At 45.6% G+C, this 18,570-nt stretch overlaps 1 protein-coding gene across 1 annotated transcript in view; it reads left to right on the plus strand.

The window, feature by feature from the left end:
- MREG (melanoregulin) overlaps positions 1–18,570 on the plus strand; it is a 65,595-nt gene that overhangs the window by 13,285 nt on the left and 33,740 nt on the right. Inside the window, exons 2-3 of the mRNA XM_029606112.1 lie at positions 4,691–4,856; positions 16,481–16,571. Of these exons, the coding sequence (XP_029461972.1) occupies positions 4,691–4,856; positions 16,481–16,571 (257 nt within the window). The remainder of the gene's footprint in view (positions 1–4,690; positions 4,857–16,480; positions 16,572–18,570) is intronic.

Genomic DNA, 18,570 nt, shown 5'->3' on the forward strand with positions numbered 1-18,570 from the left:
TATGGAATCCCAGTAGACCTCGTTTCAGATCTACCCGAGGATCCCCTATGTCCCCCTGCAGAAGCTGGGGAGACCACACGAACTGGCAACCAGCTTTGGCAAAGTGTCATACAATGCTACTTTGCCCATTAGTCTCCATCTACTCCTTTCCCTTCCCCTTCCATGGAAGAGAGCCCAGCAGAGTGGTTCTAGGTGGTCTCATCTCTGTCTTTTACTCCCAGGCCCTCTGTCTGGGTCAGTGTGTAATAGAAACCACTTAAAGCTAATTATGCAATATCGTGATAATTGAGCAATAGGTGCAATAGACAGTAGTTGACAAAGTAGACACAAAATAAACCTAACACCAAAGAGATGTGGCTGGCCTAATGTATTAATAGTGATTGTCAGTCCAAAAGAGTCACATCTTGCCATAGCGCTCATGTAGGACTGCCAGCACAGTGTACATAGGTTACCATAGCTTCTGCCTTCTTGCTTGCCTGGGCAACACCTATGACCCTGTCCTAGTCCTCACATGTTGGTGAGATAGTCACATAGTTATGATGGAACTCCAGCAGGGCCTAGGACATGGAGCCAAGTGTTCTATAAGTCATAGAAATCACAAGTAGCTCAGCTGCCTAAAGCTACAATTTGACAGTTACAATCATCAATCACAGACTTGATATGTTACAGCCAGATTCCATAGCTGACATCTGTGTGCATCTGAATATATCCACATGTTCATTGGATGTATACATGTCACATGGGCCTGCAAAGATACAGGTGTTAACACTGCCTTCTGTGTTTCTAACGCAGTGCTGACATCAGAGTGCTCTCATAGCAGGCATTCATTTACAGCCTTTGGGAAGCACATGGCAATCCCAAACTTCTCACAGGTAATTGCAAGCAAGCATTTCTCATAGGGGTTGCACACCACCATGCGCAGCTGGGCCCTGCTACACTTAGAGTAGCAAACAGTCAACTCTCATGTACAGATGTACCCGAGGCCTGGAGGGACCCATGTTTGTAATAAGGACAAATCAGTGAGCATACATGCTTCCAACAGATGTCTGTCAGGCTGCCAGATGTAGACAATTTTCTGTGAGGAGTAATGACTCTGTCTACCTCATTAGCAGGTAGGGACAAGCTTGACACCGACGTCATTGATGGTTGATGATGATCAGGCCAAGGAACAGTAAAATTGTGCTTTGGTAGGTAACCAAAGCGCTTGAGGTAGTTTGTAAACAACAATGTCTTAACTGATGCGTGTGTCTGGGTGATTGACGTACTTGTGTTAGCTTCTGTCTATAATCTATGTCTACGGGTGATGTTGGGCTCGTAGTTGGCTTCCTTACCACACCAATGCATACACCAGCGCATGCATTGTGTGTGCACCCAGTTAGTACACACTGGCTTTGGACATAAGCAATCCTGTGCTTCCACTCTTTACGATAAAAGCTACAGCTATGCTAATGTGTAAGCGGGAATAAAATGGCCTTGTGCATTGTAACCAAACATTCCACCTTGGTCTGATGCTGTTTAATCATTCAGTCGATGGGGGGGGTGTCTAAAAAATGTCAGCGTCAGAGCTCAGATAGGCTGTGCCACTTTGCTGTAGCGTACACCTCCCCTCTTCGGCACGTGAGCCGGAGGGGGAGGTGTACACTACAGGCAGATATTTACTCATAGGAGCGGGCCTAGTTGTTTTGGTAGGGGGGGGGGGTGCCTGGTTGGAAGAGCTTCAGCTGTGTGTTTGGCAGGGTGATTTATATGATGTAAACTTATTTTGGGGTTGCAAGAATGGAGGGAAGGAGGAGAGCAAATGGTGCCCTCATGACAGGTACTTTCATATTCACCAGATTAATGGGTTGGGGAGGGGTCCGGGCCAGTGGGCTGATGATACCTGGAGGCTGGGAGGTGGCAGGAGATGCTGCAGGACCCATATTTTATGTTCTCTTTTTCTAGACAGAGACCTACTTACCCACTTATCTGTAGAAGATATCCTGGTAACTAGACAGTGAGCCTGCCACACAAGATGGCAGCACGTGAGACTTCCTCTGCCATATGTACATGCTGACAGGTTATACTTACAAAGATTCTGCCTTACGTAGCTGCATATGTTTTGGATGCATAGATTAGGTGACACTTTAATCCTGATGATTATAGGGGACAGGTTCCTCAGCTAACTGGAGCTGTATCACTTGTCCATTAACCAGCCTAATGATTATGCACCTCTATCTACTTGCAGCCAGCTAGAACACCATGTCAGCTGCCGTGACACAACTTAAGATTAGTCACGGAAGTGTGGAGGATAGAGATTCCCCACTGTCCAAGAGCAGACCGAGTGAAATTTTTTACTCTCTTCCTCACCTGGGCATTTGGATGGTCGGCGTTCCATATCTTTGGGGGTGGGGGTGGGGGGGGCTAATTGCTGGGCCGTCCCGAGAGTTGACGATTACTGCTGCACGGAGTGGACTCCTTGCAGGATGGGATGGCATGGGTGCAGGCTCTGGTAATCTTTCAATTAGTTGAATTATGGTGGTTGTCAGGTTGTTCATGGAGGTAGAGATGGTGGCTAGGCCTTGCATAAGGGCTGCTGTCTGCGCCTGCACAGCGTTGGTGTGGCTGATCTGAGGCCTCCTCAGCTGCACCAGCTATGTCTGTATATGGTGCAGGTGCTCCACCTGCACCATATACAGTTGAATGTGTCGTGGACAGGCCACTCCGGTGCTGCTGGTGCTCTGATTGATAGTGGCTGAAGCACTGTCTGTGGCTCCAAAGCTGGTATGTTCGGGGTGGTGTGCTGATCTGGCTGGGGGCCTAATGCATCCTGCTAGTGATGTAGCGTGCTGGAGGCAGGTGAGGACTAGCCACCTTCGTCCCATGGCAAGCTGGAGAGGTTTAGGCTGCGGTCAAGTTGTAAGGGTGTGAGCCAAGGGGTGGCAGTAGCCGGTGCTTTTCTGGCAGCTGCCGCCCCTCCTCTTCCTCGCTCCACTGGGTCTGAACATCAAGTTGCAAGCTGAGAGCTGGGGCTGCACTGCTGGTCCCTGGGGCTTCACGGCTGGAACCAGCAGTTTTCTGGGCAAGAGCTGAGGAAACAAATAAGAAGACAAGTATGAATACTAAGAAGTGCACATGTACTGTTTGGCGTAAATATGCGGACATCTGTAGCAGACTTGACATTTACAGGTAACGTGAACTTACTGGCTCTGGTTCCCATGGTGTCCTGGGCCTCGTCCATCCCCTCAGACATATCCGGTTGCAGCCGTTGAATGAGGTGCTCCTCCATGCGGGTCAGGACTATCAGGAGGGGCTCCATCTCCCATCTGGCACAGATATTTATTGCGGCTCGCCTTCTTGCTTTTCAGCTGGGCCTTTGTCGCGGTAGAGGTGGGCCACCTGCTCTCCAGTTCTCTTTAATTTGCTGCCCCAGGATATGGCCTGGGCGATGGTATTGCAAGATCTGGCCCTTGGCTGCCCTGGTTGTCTTCACAGCATGTTTCACAAACAGCATGCTATAATTCTCAAGGACACCGGTGACGAGAATCTCGTTGTCCTTGATGCTGAACTTGTATGTGTGAAGATGAATCCGACCTGTTGCCTGGCTGCAAGATGAGCTGGTTGCCACTTCCACTTCTGGAGAGCTGTCATTTTCCTCGCTTTCGCACCCACTTCCCGCTCCCTTCCCTTCCTCCCCCCGCCCTCTCTGTCTAGCTCTACTCTGCCATCCTCCTTCTACCACATTCACCTGCTTAGCCCCTTCCCCCTCCTGCCTCCTCCTATTCCTTCCCTCTTCCCTATCTCTACTCTTATCCCTACTCCTACTCCTCCTACCACTCCTGCCCTCCTTCTCTTCTCCCTCCTGCTCTCCTCTCCCTCTTCTCCTCATGCCTCGCGTTTTCTCTCTCCCCACTCCTTCCACTCGCCATCCTCTCCTCCACTCCGCAATTCTTCACCACTCCTCACTCCACCACCACTCCTCCGATTCTCACTCTCTACCATCACATAAAGACAAACTGACAAACTTTACAAACACATAAAAACTTTGACCCACAGATAAAGACGAGACAACACAAAACAGGACAGCTCACTCAGAGATCGCTATGAATATCCACTAAACTTCAACCAAGACCTCGCCTCTTCTTCCACGCCTGACACACCCTCAGAGGCAGCTGCAGGAAGCCGGTATATATAAACAAAGAAAATAAAGCGCCAGATGTAAAATGATGCATGATGCTTAAAATGACACACAATACATAATGTGTCGCAAAATGTAATATTGCATCGCGCAACGTAAAAAAGTATTGTGAGTTGCAAAACTTACATACGCAATGCGGTATATCAGAAATTTCCCTAACTACACCCATTTTTTTTATCGCCGATGCTAATGCGCCATATTTCTGCTTTAATTATAGCATTTTGATGAATCTAGACCAAAGATTGAAAGTTCCACTGTCTCTTATGTGCATCTTTATAGCATTGCTTATACCTTGTATCGTCATATAAATGTTTAATAGTAGTAGTAATTTATTTCCTAAGTTGTATTTGTCTCTTTTACTGGATTTTTTTTTTATGTGATCTTTTGGTTGTACCCAAGTGAATTATAAATGTTTGTATGGCCTGTTAAGCCACTGATATCTTCTTTTCTTTTTATACTATTCTCACCCTGGTTTTTATTTATTTATTTATTTATTTATTTGTTTCCTTATTTCAGCAATAACAACTCTTATCCATCTTACGTGCTGGGAGGAGCCTTGACATGTGACGATGAAAGGAATTTGTGGAATTCCCCTGGTGATTTATCTCATACAGAGGCAGATGATGACAGGATATTGCACAATTTGTTAGTGGCGAGGAACCAGCTGCAGAAAGATACGGTGGTAAGCCTATGTAGGTCTGCAATTATGGGTTGGTGAAGAATCTAACAAGGAAGGACAACATAATTGTTAATGTCCTTTATAACTTAAAACATTTTTATTGTATGTCAGGCATAGTGTCAGCGTACCAACGTAGTTAACAGAAGCTTCACGGTCCCACTGGTCCCACCGTGATGTTTCTGTTAACTACGTTGGTACGCTGACACATTTGCCTGACATACAATAAAAATGTTTTAAGTTATAAAGGACATTAACAATTCTGTTGTCCTTCCTTGTTGGATTCTTCATTGATTATTTTTGGTTGGACTGTTCGCCCTAGTTGTTGCTTGGCTTACCGCAGGGTTGGTATCATACTGGTAAATGGAGCCATATTTGCAGCCCTGGAAATAGACATTCCCCATTAATTCATAAAGCAGAAATAGCATTTATGTTGCGAGCTTCCCTTTGATTCCATTGTCATTATGCTTCAACCTTAATGTAGAGAAATACCTTTAGGAGAATCTTTGGCCTCCGCTCTGCCAACTCAAGGCGATAACTGTGATTCTAGTAAAGTGTATATTTACTGCATGTGGTCCTGTGGATGCTACATACAACATTACACTGAGATTTTAACTCTGCTCCTGCCTTTACACTTGCCTTTGATGCACTCCTGCTGAAATGTGAAAGTGACAGAAGGAAAAGCTTACAGACAAAGTGATGAAGTGTGCATATGGTGAGACAGAGGGAAGGAAAATAACTCTTGACAGTGTTGGGTTTTTTTTTTTTCCTTCTTTTTAATGTATTTCACATTGGCTAAAGCTGATGGTGCTGATTTCTTGGCATCTGATAGAGATCCAGACATATCCAAGTCTGTGGATTCAACTTGGGCTTACCAAAGCTGCAGTAGGGCTGCCTTGAAACTGAAGAACAGGCTGGGCAAATAATAGAACCTTGTTTGATTCCATGTGCAAGCGCTTAAAATAGAGCTCTATCCTCCTTGAACTGTAAGCCATTGCAAAAAAATACACAGCATGCCTTGAACCAAAGTTTTTACATTTGTAAGCTATTTCTGTCTAGGGTTGCTAATTTTTTTTTTTTCCACAGCAGGCTTATACAGCCCTAGTTTTACTCCACAGCATACCTTGTAGGCTTGCTTTTCTTTGGGGAGTCAGAGCTACAAGTCTGTGCATGCAATGGGTTATACTCAGGCCCGGATTAACCTGTTCTGAAACATTTTCCGTAATTCGTGCACTGTTTTGAACGAGTTTAACCCGTAATGGTGATATATAAGAAATTAAGTTTAAAAAATGGAGCAAGTTGGGCACCCCTGCTTCCTTGTAGTTCCCTCAGAGCACTATTTTTAGAACTGTACCACCAACTGCCTTGTATGAACGGGGTACCAGCGATTAGTTCCTGCAGTGCCTATGATGTTACTGCCTTTGAATATTCTTACATTTACACACCTTGTATACAAATTGAGTATTTTTTTTTAGATTTGATTTGTAGTTTTTATTACTAACTTTGTTTATCTGTATATTGCTTTGTTAGCTTTGTCTATTTTATTTGTACATCACTTTATTTTACATTTGTAATTAATTGTGATTAATCAAGTGTTAATAAACATAAACAAGGACTACAAAGCGATGGATGCTCTTGGGAGGAAGGTGTTCCAAGGCACCATGCTTATTGCCTGCATTGCTGCCTACCAGCTCTGCATGACTTCTGGAAGCAGTTTCAGGAGGTGGATAAGCACCTGGCTCAACAGCAGCAAGACACCCTCATGTCGCTGATGTACAAAGGTCTGGAGTGTGGAAAACATGAGGTCATGGCGACCTACGATGTTTTGGAAATGGCATCGAGAGTCTCTGCAGCGGGAATCGGTGCCTGCAGAATGGCATGGCTGCGGGCCTCGTATCTCCAACCAGAGGTATAGGAACAACTCACTCTTCGAAGATAGGGGGAGGGATGCTGTGGCGCTACTTTAGGACCGCCATGAGACTCTCCAACAACTCTCTGCCAGAACTCCAGATCCACGTGGCCATCGAGACCAGGGCCAAGGTCTTGCTCCTGTCAATACCATCAGTGCTCCCCCTGCCATCCCAGGCAGCAGAGAGCCCCCAAACCCCAGCTAGCTCCTAAGTCAACTTCGGGTATAGGGTTTTGACTGGACCATAGGGAATGTAAGCCTGTGACCAGAACAAAGGACCTTACAGTCTGGGGCAGGCTGCAGTTTTTTGCGAACCAGTGGCCCAGTGTAACCTTGGACATGTGGGTTTTGTCCATTGTATGCCAAGGGTACCAATTAAATCTATTGGGTGTTCCACCAAATAGCCCTCCGTACCCATATTGGGGGCCAGTAGCGTGAGTGGAGCTCTCCTCCCTCTTAATGGCCAGAGCAGTTGAGCCCATACCATCAGGGGCAGCGAGGGTAGGGATTCTATTCCAGGTATTTCCTGATTACAAAGAGAACAGAAGGACTCCGTTCCATCCTAGATCTAAGGGCCTTGAACAAGATTCTAAAAAGAGAAAAATTCAAAGTGGTTTCCCTGGGCACCTAGATCCCCCTTTTTGCAATAAAGGGGACTGGCTATGCTCCCTTGACTTAAAGGATGCATACACTCATATTGAGATTTTCCCCGATAACAGGAAGTAGCTCCAATTCGTGATGGGAACACAGCACTTCCAATATCAGGTGTTGCCATTTGGGCTTGCTTCTGCCCCATGGGTCTGCAAAAAATGCCTGGCTGTGGTGGCGGCGCATCTCCGCAGACTGGGAGTGCATGTCTTCCCTTATCTGGAAGACATGCTGGTCAAGAGCATGTCTCAGGCAGGAGCCGTCAGATCCATGCACTAAACATTCATATGTTGGAGTCACTAGAGTTACTTCTCAACTACCCAAAGGCCTATCTCAGTCTGTCACCTCAATTGGACTTCATAAGAGTCCTGCTAGACACGGCTCAGGCCAAGACATTTCTGTCTCGCCAGAGGGCTGTCGCCGTGGTGTCCATTGTGGCAGAAATTCTACAGAGCCAGCAGGTGTCAGCCTGGCAGATGTTGAGGCTTTTGGGCCATATGACTGCAACTGTCCATGTTACTCCCTTGGCACATTTACACATGTGCAGATCCCAATGGATTCTGCGGTCACAGTGGCATGAGGCCACTGAGAGCCTCCAGGATTGCATCCAAGTCACCCTGTCTTTCTGGGACCCAATTTCCTGGTGGCAGGCACTTTCCAATCTGGACCAGGGGATCTCGTTTAGGAATCTCCTTACTCAAATTGTCCTAACCATGGATGCATTTACCCTAGGGTGGGGAGCTCGTTTAGATAGGCTCGGTACCCAGGGTCTTTGGTCTGCTCAGGAACGTTCTTGTCAAATAAACTTCCTGGAGCTTCGGGAAATTAGGTTCGTGCTATGGGCTTTCAGAAATCGGCTGTTCAACAAAGTTGTTCTGATCCAGACCGACAACCAGTTTGCCATGTGATATGTCAACAAGCAGGGAAGCACGGGATCATACCTACTGTGTCAGGAAGCAGTCCAGATCTGGTCATGGGCCCTGTCCCATGGGATGGTGATCAGGGTCATGTACCTGGCTGGGACGGAGAACATGTTAGGAGACAGGCTGAGCTGAGCCTTCTGATCCCACAAATGGTCCCTGAACCAGGAGTTAGCGAATCGTATATTCTGCCTCAGGGGAATCCGGATCTGTTTGCATCACCCTGCAACAGGAAGGTGCCTTGGTTCTTCTCCCTGCACAGGACAGACAGCAAACCAACTTTGGCCGCCCTTGCTGTCATTGGGGCAAGGGTCTTCTGTATGCATATCCTCTGATTCCCTTAGTGGCGAAGACTCTCGAGGTTTCGCGAGGACAAAGGGACTATGATTCTCATAGCCCTTCATTGGCTGAGATAGGTCTGGTTTCCACTCCTTCGAGAGTTGTTCATAAAGAGACAGATCAGTCTGGGGACTTCCTCAGATCTCATCATGCTAGACCAAGGCAGGCTGCGGCATCCCAACCTTCAGACCCTGTTGCTCACAGTCTGGATGATGAGAGGTTAATTCTGCAGCCTCTTGATCTTTCAGAAGATGTGTCTTGGGTCCCTTCCACTAGAAAGTCCTATGGACGGAAGTGGAGGAGGTTTTCCGTATAATGTGAGCAGAAGGCCCTAGATCCACTCTCCTGCCCCCCACAAAAACTGCTTGATTACCTTCTATGCCTATCGGAGGCTGGCTTAAAAATCAACTCCGTTAGATTTTGTCTCAGTGCAGTTGGTTCATACCACTATGGTGTAGATCAGGGTTGGGCAATTCCAGTCCTCGAGGGCCACAAATCTGTCGAGGTTTTAGGATATCCTAATGAATATGCATGACATAGATTTGCATACAACTGAGGCAGAGTGCATGCCAAACGGGTTCAGGGTCCTACCCCTTACTTGTGGAGACAATGTTTGGCTTCTGCATCCTGTTGTGGCTCTGATTCAGGTGGAGTGTAGAGAACATCACCTCCTGAGTAGCACAGGACAGCATGATGAGACTGGAGCAAGGCTTGGACTGTCAGGTGCAGAGTGCAGGCAATACTGGAACCAAGGCTTGGACAATGTGCAGGCAAGGCTGGAACAGTATTCAGGCCATGTTAAACTCTGGAATGTGCAGGCAAGGCTGGGGCTAAGAGAGTACAAGGCAAGATGAGGACAACACAGAACATGGAACATAAAGCTTGAAGGCAGCAATACAGGAAGGCCCTGAGAGGCAAGACAGGGATAGGCCTAGATAAGTCACATAGGTAAGCAAGGCCAAGATAGGTCAGAAGTCAGGGATAGGCCAAGATGGGCCACAAGGCAAGGAAAGAGCCAGAAGTCCCTAAGGCCACAAGACAAGACTTGGAGCTGAAGATCGGATGGCCACAAGGCAAAGCAATGAAAAGCTGAGATCAGGAGGCCACTAGTCAAGGCAAGGCTGAGGTCAGGAGGCCCAAAGGTTTCGAGGCAAAATAAGGATAGGCCTGGGAAGGTCACAAGGCAAGAGTGGCTAGAGCAGGGAGCCAATGGAGACTCGATGCAAAAGCATTGAAGCAAAGGACAAATAGGGTTCAGTAGGACTGGAGTCTGGGTGTGGTGCAGGCAGGAGGTAGGAGCTTGGCCAGTCTGGGGAGTGAGCCTGTGAAGATCCCCTGGTGGAGCGGAGGCTTAACAGTAGACTGAGGCATTAGACTAGGGATGTCCTGGTGAGAACAGTTCAGAGCGGGGCTCACTGGAAGCCTCTGCTGGTAGGGAGGTGTCCAAGATAGGGTATGATGAGGCTGCATGGCAGCTGAAATTGTAATAGCCTTTAAACCTCAAACCTCCCAACATGTTTAAATGGCCCAAGGTAAAATGCCCTGCCTTTATTCCTTGAGCAGGTTCTGGCTTGTAAGCATGTTTTGTGTCTGACAAGAAGATCAAAGTTTTATTTGCCTTTTCTTTTATTTGTACTGCTGTGAGCAAGCTAATTCAGCTGAAATTCGATGTCTGATCACAAGGAAGTTGGCCTTAGCCCCAAGAGATTTGTTTACGTGAATTTGGCAGAAATTACAGTGACACTCTTGGTGTTTTCCACTGTCAAAGTGAAGACTGTATCCTTTTTGTTAGAAATTTTACAGCTGCTGTTTTGTATTCATGAATTCACATGCAGCACAGATTGCCAAAGCCAGTTAACCAAGGACTATTTCTTAAACCAAATTAAAGAGCACAGTAACCCAAGGATAAGCGGGATTGAGAGGCATACCTAGATGTGTGCAGGTACATGGCTAGACCAATGGCCTAGCAGCAGCTCTCTACGCTGCCAGGTTGGAGACCAGAATTCAGTTACTGGACCAATTTATTGGACTGGCTGGGAATGCCAGAGCGGTAATGTTCATAGCCCCCGAGTAAGAAGGGGGATTCCACCCATCACTAGTAGAAGAGCCCTCACCAGTTTAGCCTGGTTCCTCATAAGTGTCCCTTTTTCCCTACACTGTCACATGTACCAATTCACATGCTCATCTATGGACTTGTATTGCCTCTTTGGAGAGAGTTTTTTTTATACAAGAGTCTAGTTTTATGGAAGATAATTTAATGAGAAAGTCAAAGGGATATTCTGTTAAGTGTGATATTCGAGAAGTTTTAAGCACTGCTAATCCTAATCCCAATCTGCTGACATGTCTTCTCCCCTTGCCCCATAGAATTCACCTTGTTGCATATAATAATCTTTCAAACATCCTAGTAAACTTTATTTGCATGCGTTGTTGAAATAGGTTATAAATTAAGCTTCTGAAAGCAGCTTAGATTGCTTTAGAGACAAAAGCCCTTCTGTTAATACAACCATGGAATTTCCTTTACAAAGTTTTAATTTGTCTTTCTTCTCATATTTATAGTTTTGGGGGTTTAAAAAAATTTTTTTTTTTTTTTTTTTTTTTTTGCCACTTCATTTGTCAACTTAAATTTTGTATGCTATAAATGTTTCTATCTGAGAGCCGACCTGTGGTCTATTTGCATGCTACCATGCAGAAATCCAAGCTTAAAATTGTTTTACAAACTAAAGCCAGTATGGTATACTGCTGAAGTAAAAACCTTCATTTTATTTGAATTTATCAGTAAAATGTAATAGGCGTCTAAAGCTCACCCCAGATGACATGCACATGTAAGGTCATTATGCTAAAACTTTTATTCGGTCATCTGATGATATCTATACAAATGCTAAATTATTAAATAACTAGAAAAATACCCATCATAAGTGATAGGCTTTGAGAGTTGAAAAATTTCACAGTCCGGTCCCTCTCATGATTGGAAAGTTGTACTCCATGGAGTATGCAGAATTGCTTAATGCATTCTTTACACTGTGTTCGTGTCAGAGTTGTGATTGTCTGGCAATTCCCAGTTCTTTCTCTGCCTCCTTACCTTTCCCTGCCTCTGTCCTTGGCCCTTTCTCCCCTCTACCATTTGATCCATCCTTCTCCGAGGACAAGCAGAATCGTGGCCTTCACACATCATCAGATGGAGCCACGGTCTGGAACTTTGATCTCAAAGATTCTAGAACTTTCAATCATGCCCTGCTGAGCATGTGCAGCTGTAATTATCACCCTACCCCCTAGGCAGAGTCCCTCGGTCTCTTTTTTCCATGCAGCTGTGTGTCACGATATTCAGCTTTGCTCTCTCCTCACAGTTTTTGTAAGTGATTTTTTTTCTAGAACTGCAGCTGTTTTGCTTTCCTTTCCCTTATGGTATTTTCTTTTCCTTTTTCCCCTTCTTTCCACTGTCTTCCAGCTGTATGACTTACAGATTTAGGTTTGCGAGGAGTCTGTTGATCTCTTGGATGCAGTTTTCCCAGTATTTAAGAGTTTTTGTGATAGATTCTTTGATGGGTATCAGAATTTGAACGTCGTCAGCGTATAAGAAATGTTTTAGTTGCAGGTTAGTTAACAGTTGGCATAGAGGAAGAAGGTATATGTTGAATAAAGTTGGGGATAGTGAGGAGCCTAGGTTCGAACGCATCCAGTGAGATTCTTTTGTTGAGTAGTTGGTAGGAGCTGGTCAGAGGGGTGGGACTAGGTGGCAAGAGGGTTAAGAGATTGGTGATTTTACTTTGGAAGAATAGGGCTAGTGTGTCGGCTTTGGTTTGTGCTTGTTCATTGGGGATAGATGGGGTGTTAGGATGTGTTAGTTCTGAAACTAGCATCAACCATATTCATTACAATTCGGAACTTATAAGAAGTAATGATAGAATCCCTCCTTTATGATAAATTAATACTATTACTGTTACTTCCCTTTTTTCCCTTTTCCTCCCTTTTTCACCCCACCATCTTCCCCTTCCTTCCATTCCCCCTCCCCCCCATTGTTACTTTTTTGTAACTATGTATAATTTATCTGTTTTTGTTTGACTTTGTAAACCATTATGATGGCTGAACCGAATGACAGTATATAAAAATGAATGAATAAATAAATAAATAAACGTAGGAGAAGAGGGCTCTTGCGTCAAAGGTAAGGTCATGAATCTTGTGAGCGTGGAAATCCCTTTTTGCCTTTAGGGTAGAGTTCCTGTAGTGGTGGAGGGCAGATTGTAAGTGGAAAGTGTGCTGGGGCAAGGGGTTTTGCGCCATAAGTTTTCTTTTCTTCTGAGGATTTGTTTGAGTTTCCGTAAGTCATTGGTGAACCATGGTTGTCTCTTTGGGGAATTTGGGTTGAGTGTTTTTGTTGAAAGTGGACATAGTTTATTTGCTATTTCCTCTGTGATATTGGTCCAGGCTGAGTTGGGATCTGAAAGGTTTAAGTGTGTAAGTTCTTTAGCCAGGTGGAAGCTGAGGTCATCAGAAGAGCAAGATCTTCTGTAGGTGAACAGGGATTGAGGGGGGAGAAGATTACGGGTTTCTGTTACTGAAAAAGTAGCGGCAATTAGTGAGTGATCCGACCAGGGGACTGGAGTGCAAACCGGAGGGGATGAGTGCGTGATGCCGGAGTTCGTGAAAATGAGGTCCAGGGTGTGGCCTGCTTTGTGGGTGGGCTTGTTTATAATCTGTTGGAAGCCCATGGCTGTAAGTGTAGAGAGTAAGGCTTCGCAGTTGGTTGTGAGTGTGGTGTTATTGACATATAGGTTGAAATCTCTCAGGATCAAGGCGGGTGAGTCCAGGTTAATGTGTTTTGCAATTAATTCTATTATGAGGGAGGCGTCCGAGTCGAGGAGTCCTGCAGGGGCGTAAACTAAGAGGATTTGGAGTTGGGTTGTTTTGAAGAGGCCTATTTCCAGTTTTGAATCCGATTTTATTGGGAGTTGGGAGACTCTCAGCTCTTTTTTGGTTGCTAGAAGTAGGCCCCCCTCCCCTTTTCTTTAGTCGAGGGAGGGAAAAGAAGTCATACATCTGAGTGGGGAGTTGATTTATTAGGGCTATATCTGTTGGTTTAAGCCAGGTTTCCGTTATGGCGCAGATGTCTGGTTTGGCATCCAGGAGATAGTCATTGAGGATCAGAGTTTTCTTAGTAATGGATTGTACGTTGAAGAGAGTTAGGGAGAATAAAGCGAGACCTAGGAGTTGGCTGATTGGGGTGCTCAGGATAGGGATGAGGGTTTTGGAAGAGCATGAATGATATTGCATTGTTGCTTTATCTGAGTTGTGGAAGCTGCGATGAAGAATAGGGATTGGGAATCTCAGTAGCATAGTGGTCTAGGTATGCGATAGAGGATGAGATGAATGCTGGAGGAGGCTGGATGAATTCTGAAAGAATGCTGGAGGAGGCTGGAGGAATGCTGGAGGAACTGGATGAATGCTGGAGGAGGTTGGAGGGGGAGTAAGTATGTTGGCTGTGACTCGCGTGTATCAGTGCTGAGGCGAGGCAGACTATCGGGAAAGGGCCTTAGTCCTATTTCCTTGGGCTCACAAAGGGGCGCACTAAGGGGCAGGCCCCTTAGGTCGCGCTCCTTTGGGTGCGCGCCGCCGCCGAGAATTGCCTGTAATTTAAAGGGCTGTATCCGCCCTCCAATTGGCCCGGTGTCTGCTTTGGGGGTGCGGCTCCTTCACCGCGAGGCTTTCTGGGCCAGATGCGAGTTAGTTTTAATTATTTTTTGCTCTCTGGGTTTTCCTTATCCCGGATCGTTTTTATTTTTTCCCACCCTACGCGGCTCACCTTGTCGATGGCAGGAGGAAGGTGAGCAGGCTCTCGCCCTGAATGGGCCGCGCCAACTGCACGAGCCTCGGCAGGGGAAGAGGAGGGAGGTAGTTGCTGGGGTAGGGTGTGCGCCAAAAAAAAAAAAAAATGAGCGCTAGTAAGGCTATCGTTAGCCATAGCTGCTGGCAAGTGATGCCATCGAGCTCACAGCATTGATGACCTCAGATGGATAGGTGAGGTGAACCATCAATGGTGTTGGCATTCATTGTTTCTTTTAGGCACCGATAAGATGTGTTGGGGCTGCAGAGTTTCTGCAGGTGCCCCTGGCATCCTTGGTTCCTGCTGGTCCATTGATGCCTTCAGGCACAGGGTCTCTATCGGTGCCGCCGGGCTGTCGATGTCTGTGGGTGCCTGGGTTGGCGCTATATGATCAAAACACAGTGAAGCACCGTCGAAGCCTTTGGTGTAGTCGTTTGGTGCCCTTGATATGATCCATTGTTCGTAAGCGCAAGGCGCTATTGGCCCTACAGGTGCTGTCACCAGGGTGGGCATTGAGCTCAATGGGCATTTTTGAATGAGGTCCATATTGCCAGTCATTCATGTCTCAGGGACCCTACCTCAGGGAGAAGGGTTATAGTCCATCTTCATCCTATCGCCATATCCATGACTGAGGGAGTTGGGGGACGAGGGACCCCGCAACATTGGTGCTACTCTTTGGTTGCAGTGGCTTGCAAGCTATTCTTCCCCTTTTTAGGGATAACTCTGTCTGTGGACAGGGGAGTCCTGGTTTATGCAAAGATTATTCCTGACCCAAAACACTGCTTGTAATAACTTTCCGTGATGCGGAGTATGTTTCTTGCTGGCACTCGCATCACTCCTCTGCCTTAGGCGCCCCTGCTACTCATGGAGGTTTTGTGTCTATTGTTTCTATGGTTTTCTCTTTCTAGAACCCAACTCTTTTCTTGCCTAGACCCCTTTGTGGGTCAGCTGCCTGACAGAAAAAAGGGAGAGAGGTGGTGCTTTCAGGATGGTGCAGTTTCCCGCTTTGTCCTGCTCAGTCAGCCTATAGCTTTGGAATCGCCCATGTGTGAGGACTACCATCCTGCTTGTCCTTGGAGAAAGCAGAGTTGCTTACCTGTAACAGGTGTTCTCCATGGTCAGCAGGATGTTAGTCCTCATGAAACCCACCTGCCTCCCCTGGGAGTTTGTTTCTTCATGTATTAGCTATTTCATAGACTGAGGGACTCTGCCTAGGGGCAGGGTGATGACTACAGCTGCACATGCTCAGTAAGGGATGTTTGAAAGTTCTAGAATCTTTGAGATCAAAGTTCTGGACTGGGGCTCCATCCGATGATGTCACCCATGTGTGAGGACTAACATTCTGCTGTACTTGGAGAGCATCTGTTACAGATAGACAGCTCCTTTCAGAAACTCAGAGAAAAACTGGGGCTTTGAGCTGCTAGTTGGCAGTGTAGTTGTCTGGTTGCTGGTAAATGGTTGAAAAGCTGATTGGTCAGATTTCTTTTATGACAGTGTAACAAATGGGCAAACTTTGGCTCTTATTATAGAGGATTGGTAGTATTATTGAAGCAATAGGTCAGAGTTCTAGACCGGTATGTTTTAAGTAATACTCTACTAAACTCAGTTTTGAATGGCAATGATATGTGAAGAGTTTAGTACAAAGTAAACTTGCCAGATCTTGGGCTATAATATGATTTTTAAATAGAGACAACATGAAGACATTGACTGAAGGGATAGTTAATCAGACCACAAGTACAGTGCATTGTGATAAAGAATGGACCAATGACTATGCTTTTCAAAATTGATTATTTAGTAATTTCTCATTGTCCTTTATTCTTGTCTCAAACTGTAAATTGCTGGCCTGTCTGGTTTTTCCAGCATGGAACAACCAGACAAACTCTATTTTTTTGTAAAACCAAACTGTGAGAAAATTCTGTAGCGTTAGACAAGGATGAGCTTGTATAACAAAGCAAGAGGTCTCAAAACTGAACTTTCAATTATCTTTCTCTTTCAGGAATGGGAAAAAATCAACTATGACATCTGTGCTATAAGGCAGATTCGGAGGGAGGTGAAAAAGCGATGGAAACAGATTTTGGAAGACCTAGGTAATCTTCTGTTCTTCAGATCTTGCATTCCTGGAGACAAACAGGGCCACTAATCCTCATTATAGTTGGCCAGCAAGTGTGAAAGATTATCATAGCTGTTCTCACTAATCTGTGCGCTCTAAATTTCCTACTCTGACTAAAACACTGTTTAAATGTTTAGTGATGTCCTGTACTTCTGCTAATTTGAATGTGCAGAAAAAACCCCAGCTATTAGAGGAAGGCAAAAGATGAAGTTCTTTTTAGATAGTAATGTAGGGGTGGGCAAACTTTTTTTTATTCAGGGACACATTTGTGGCTGTTGCCTGCACCAGAGGCTGGAGAGAAGAGGCATCTCCCCTCTGTGCTCTGGTCAGGCTGTTGCCTCAGGAAAGGACAGCACAATTTATACTCCCAGGCTATATAGAATGTAGCCTGAGAATTCTCCCACCAGTCAGACCCCAGTATCCCCCTCCCCTTCCCCTTCTTCTCCCATGCAACTTGTTCTTTCTGTCCTTGCAGTTGGCTCATCCTCCTGAGTCACAGAGAGAGCAAGGAAACAAGAATGCCATAGATCGCGGCTGCCCTTTCACATGGACAACTGTGGCGTTATAGGATGGCAGGTAGAAAAGTCTGTCTAGTTAAATAATTGTAAATGATGACCAGGCTGGATCAAAGGGTCCTATGGGCCTGTTTTGGTGCACAGGTTGTAGTTTACCTACCCCTGCTTCAATTTGACAGAAGTCCTACCTTGCCCGCCCCCCCCCCCTCCCCAACAATAAATGTACAGTATTCTAGAATGGAAGGTGCTTGATTAGCACTTTTATATTTTACCTAAATTGTATTTTTACATTGCTAAGAAGGCTGAATTAGCCATTACATGTGGGTGATGACATCCGGCGGCACCAAACAGACTTGTCTGTCCTAGCAAATAGAGCTTTGAGCTCTACTGAGCATGCAGGAGAGTTTCTCACACAGGCACTGCCTCATGAGCCTCCTCAGTCATTTTTTGTCCTAGCATAGCACGGACGTATAGTCTTTCCAGATATTTTTTCAAAATCCTTTAAAATTTTTGTTTCATTTTTATTATTTTCTTCAGTTTTCCTACTTTCAGTTGCCTTGCTGCACTGTAGCACACGCAACAGTGCTATAAAAAGAAAAAAGAACTATTGCCTCTTCAAAATGGCCAGCAAGAAGAAAACCACTGTGAGTGGATTCAAGAACTGCATTGGTGATAAGGTCTCACCAAATGTTATCCTTGCTTTGTTCCTGTGAACAGATGTTCTACATTCTCAACGCTTCAGGGCACACTGCATAGAGGAACTTCACTCAGCACATAGTTAAGCTCTGGAATTCATTGCCAGAGGATGTGATTACAGCAGTTAGTGTAACTGGGTTTAAAAAAGGTTTTGATTAAGTTCCTCGAGGATAAATCCATAAACTTCTATTATGGTAATTAATAAGCAATAGTAGCTTGTGATCTATCTAATGTTTGGGTGTTTGCCAGGTACTTGTGACTTGGAATGGCCACTCTTAGAAACAGGATACTGGGCTTGATGGACCCTTGGTCTGACCCAGTATGGCATATTTTATTTTCTTATGTCTGTCTGGGCCATGCTGGAGCTATAAAAATAAAGCAAGTATGGTCTTGCAGCAGCTTTTGTACTGTCCTAGAAATCAGCGATATTGGTTGAAAAGCACATTTGAGGCTTTGCCCTCAATAAAGGAGGAAAGTATTCTGAGCTAGTCTGAGATCAGTGGGCAGAACTGCAGAAAATAAATCCGGGGTACATATTCAGTCACTGTCCAGAAAGGAGGAAGAGGGGAGGTAGGCTTGGGGGGAAAGATAAGGAACTCTGTGTTAGCCATGTTTATTTTAAGGTGGCGGTGGGACATCCAGGTAGCAATGTCTGACAAGCAGGCTGGGATCTGGGGCTGGATTTCTGATGAAATTTCTGGTGTAGAAAGGTAGATTTGAGAGTAAGCAGCATAAAAATGGTATTGAAAGCCATGAGAGGAAATC

This window comes from Rhinatrema bivittatum, chromosome 6, assembly GCF_901001135.1.
Source record: "Rhinatrema bivittatum chromosome 6, aRhiBiv1.1, whole genome shotgun sequence".
NCBI lineage: Eukaryota > Metazoa > Chordata > Amphibia > Gymnophiona > Rhinatrematidae > Rhinatrema > Rhinatrema bivittatum.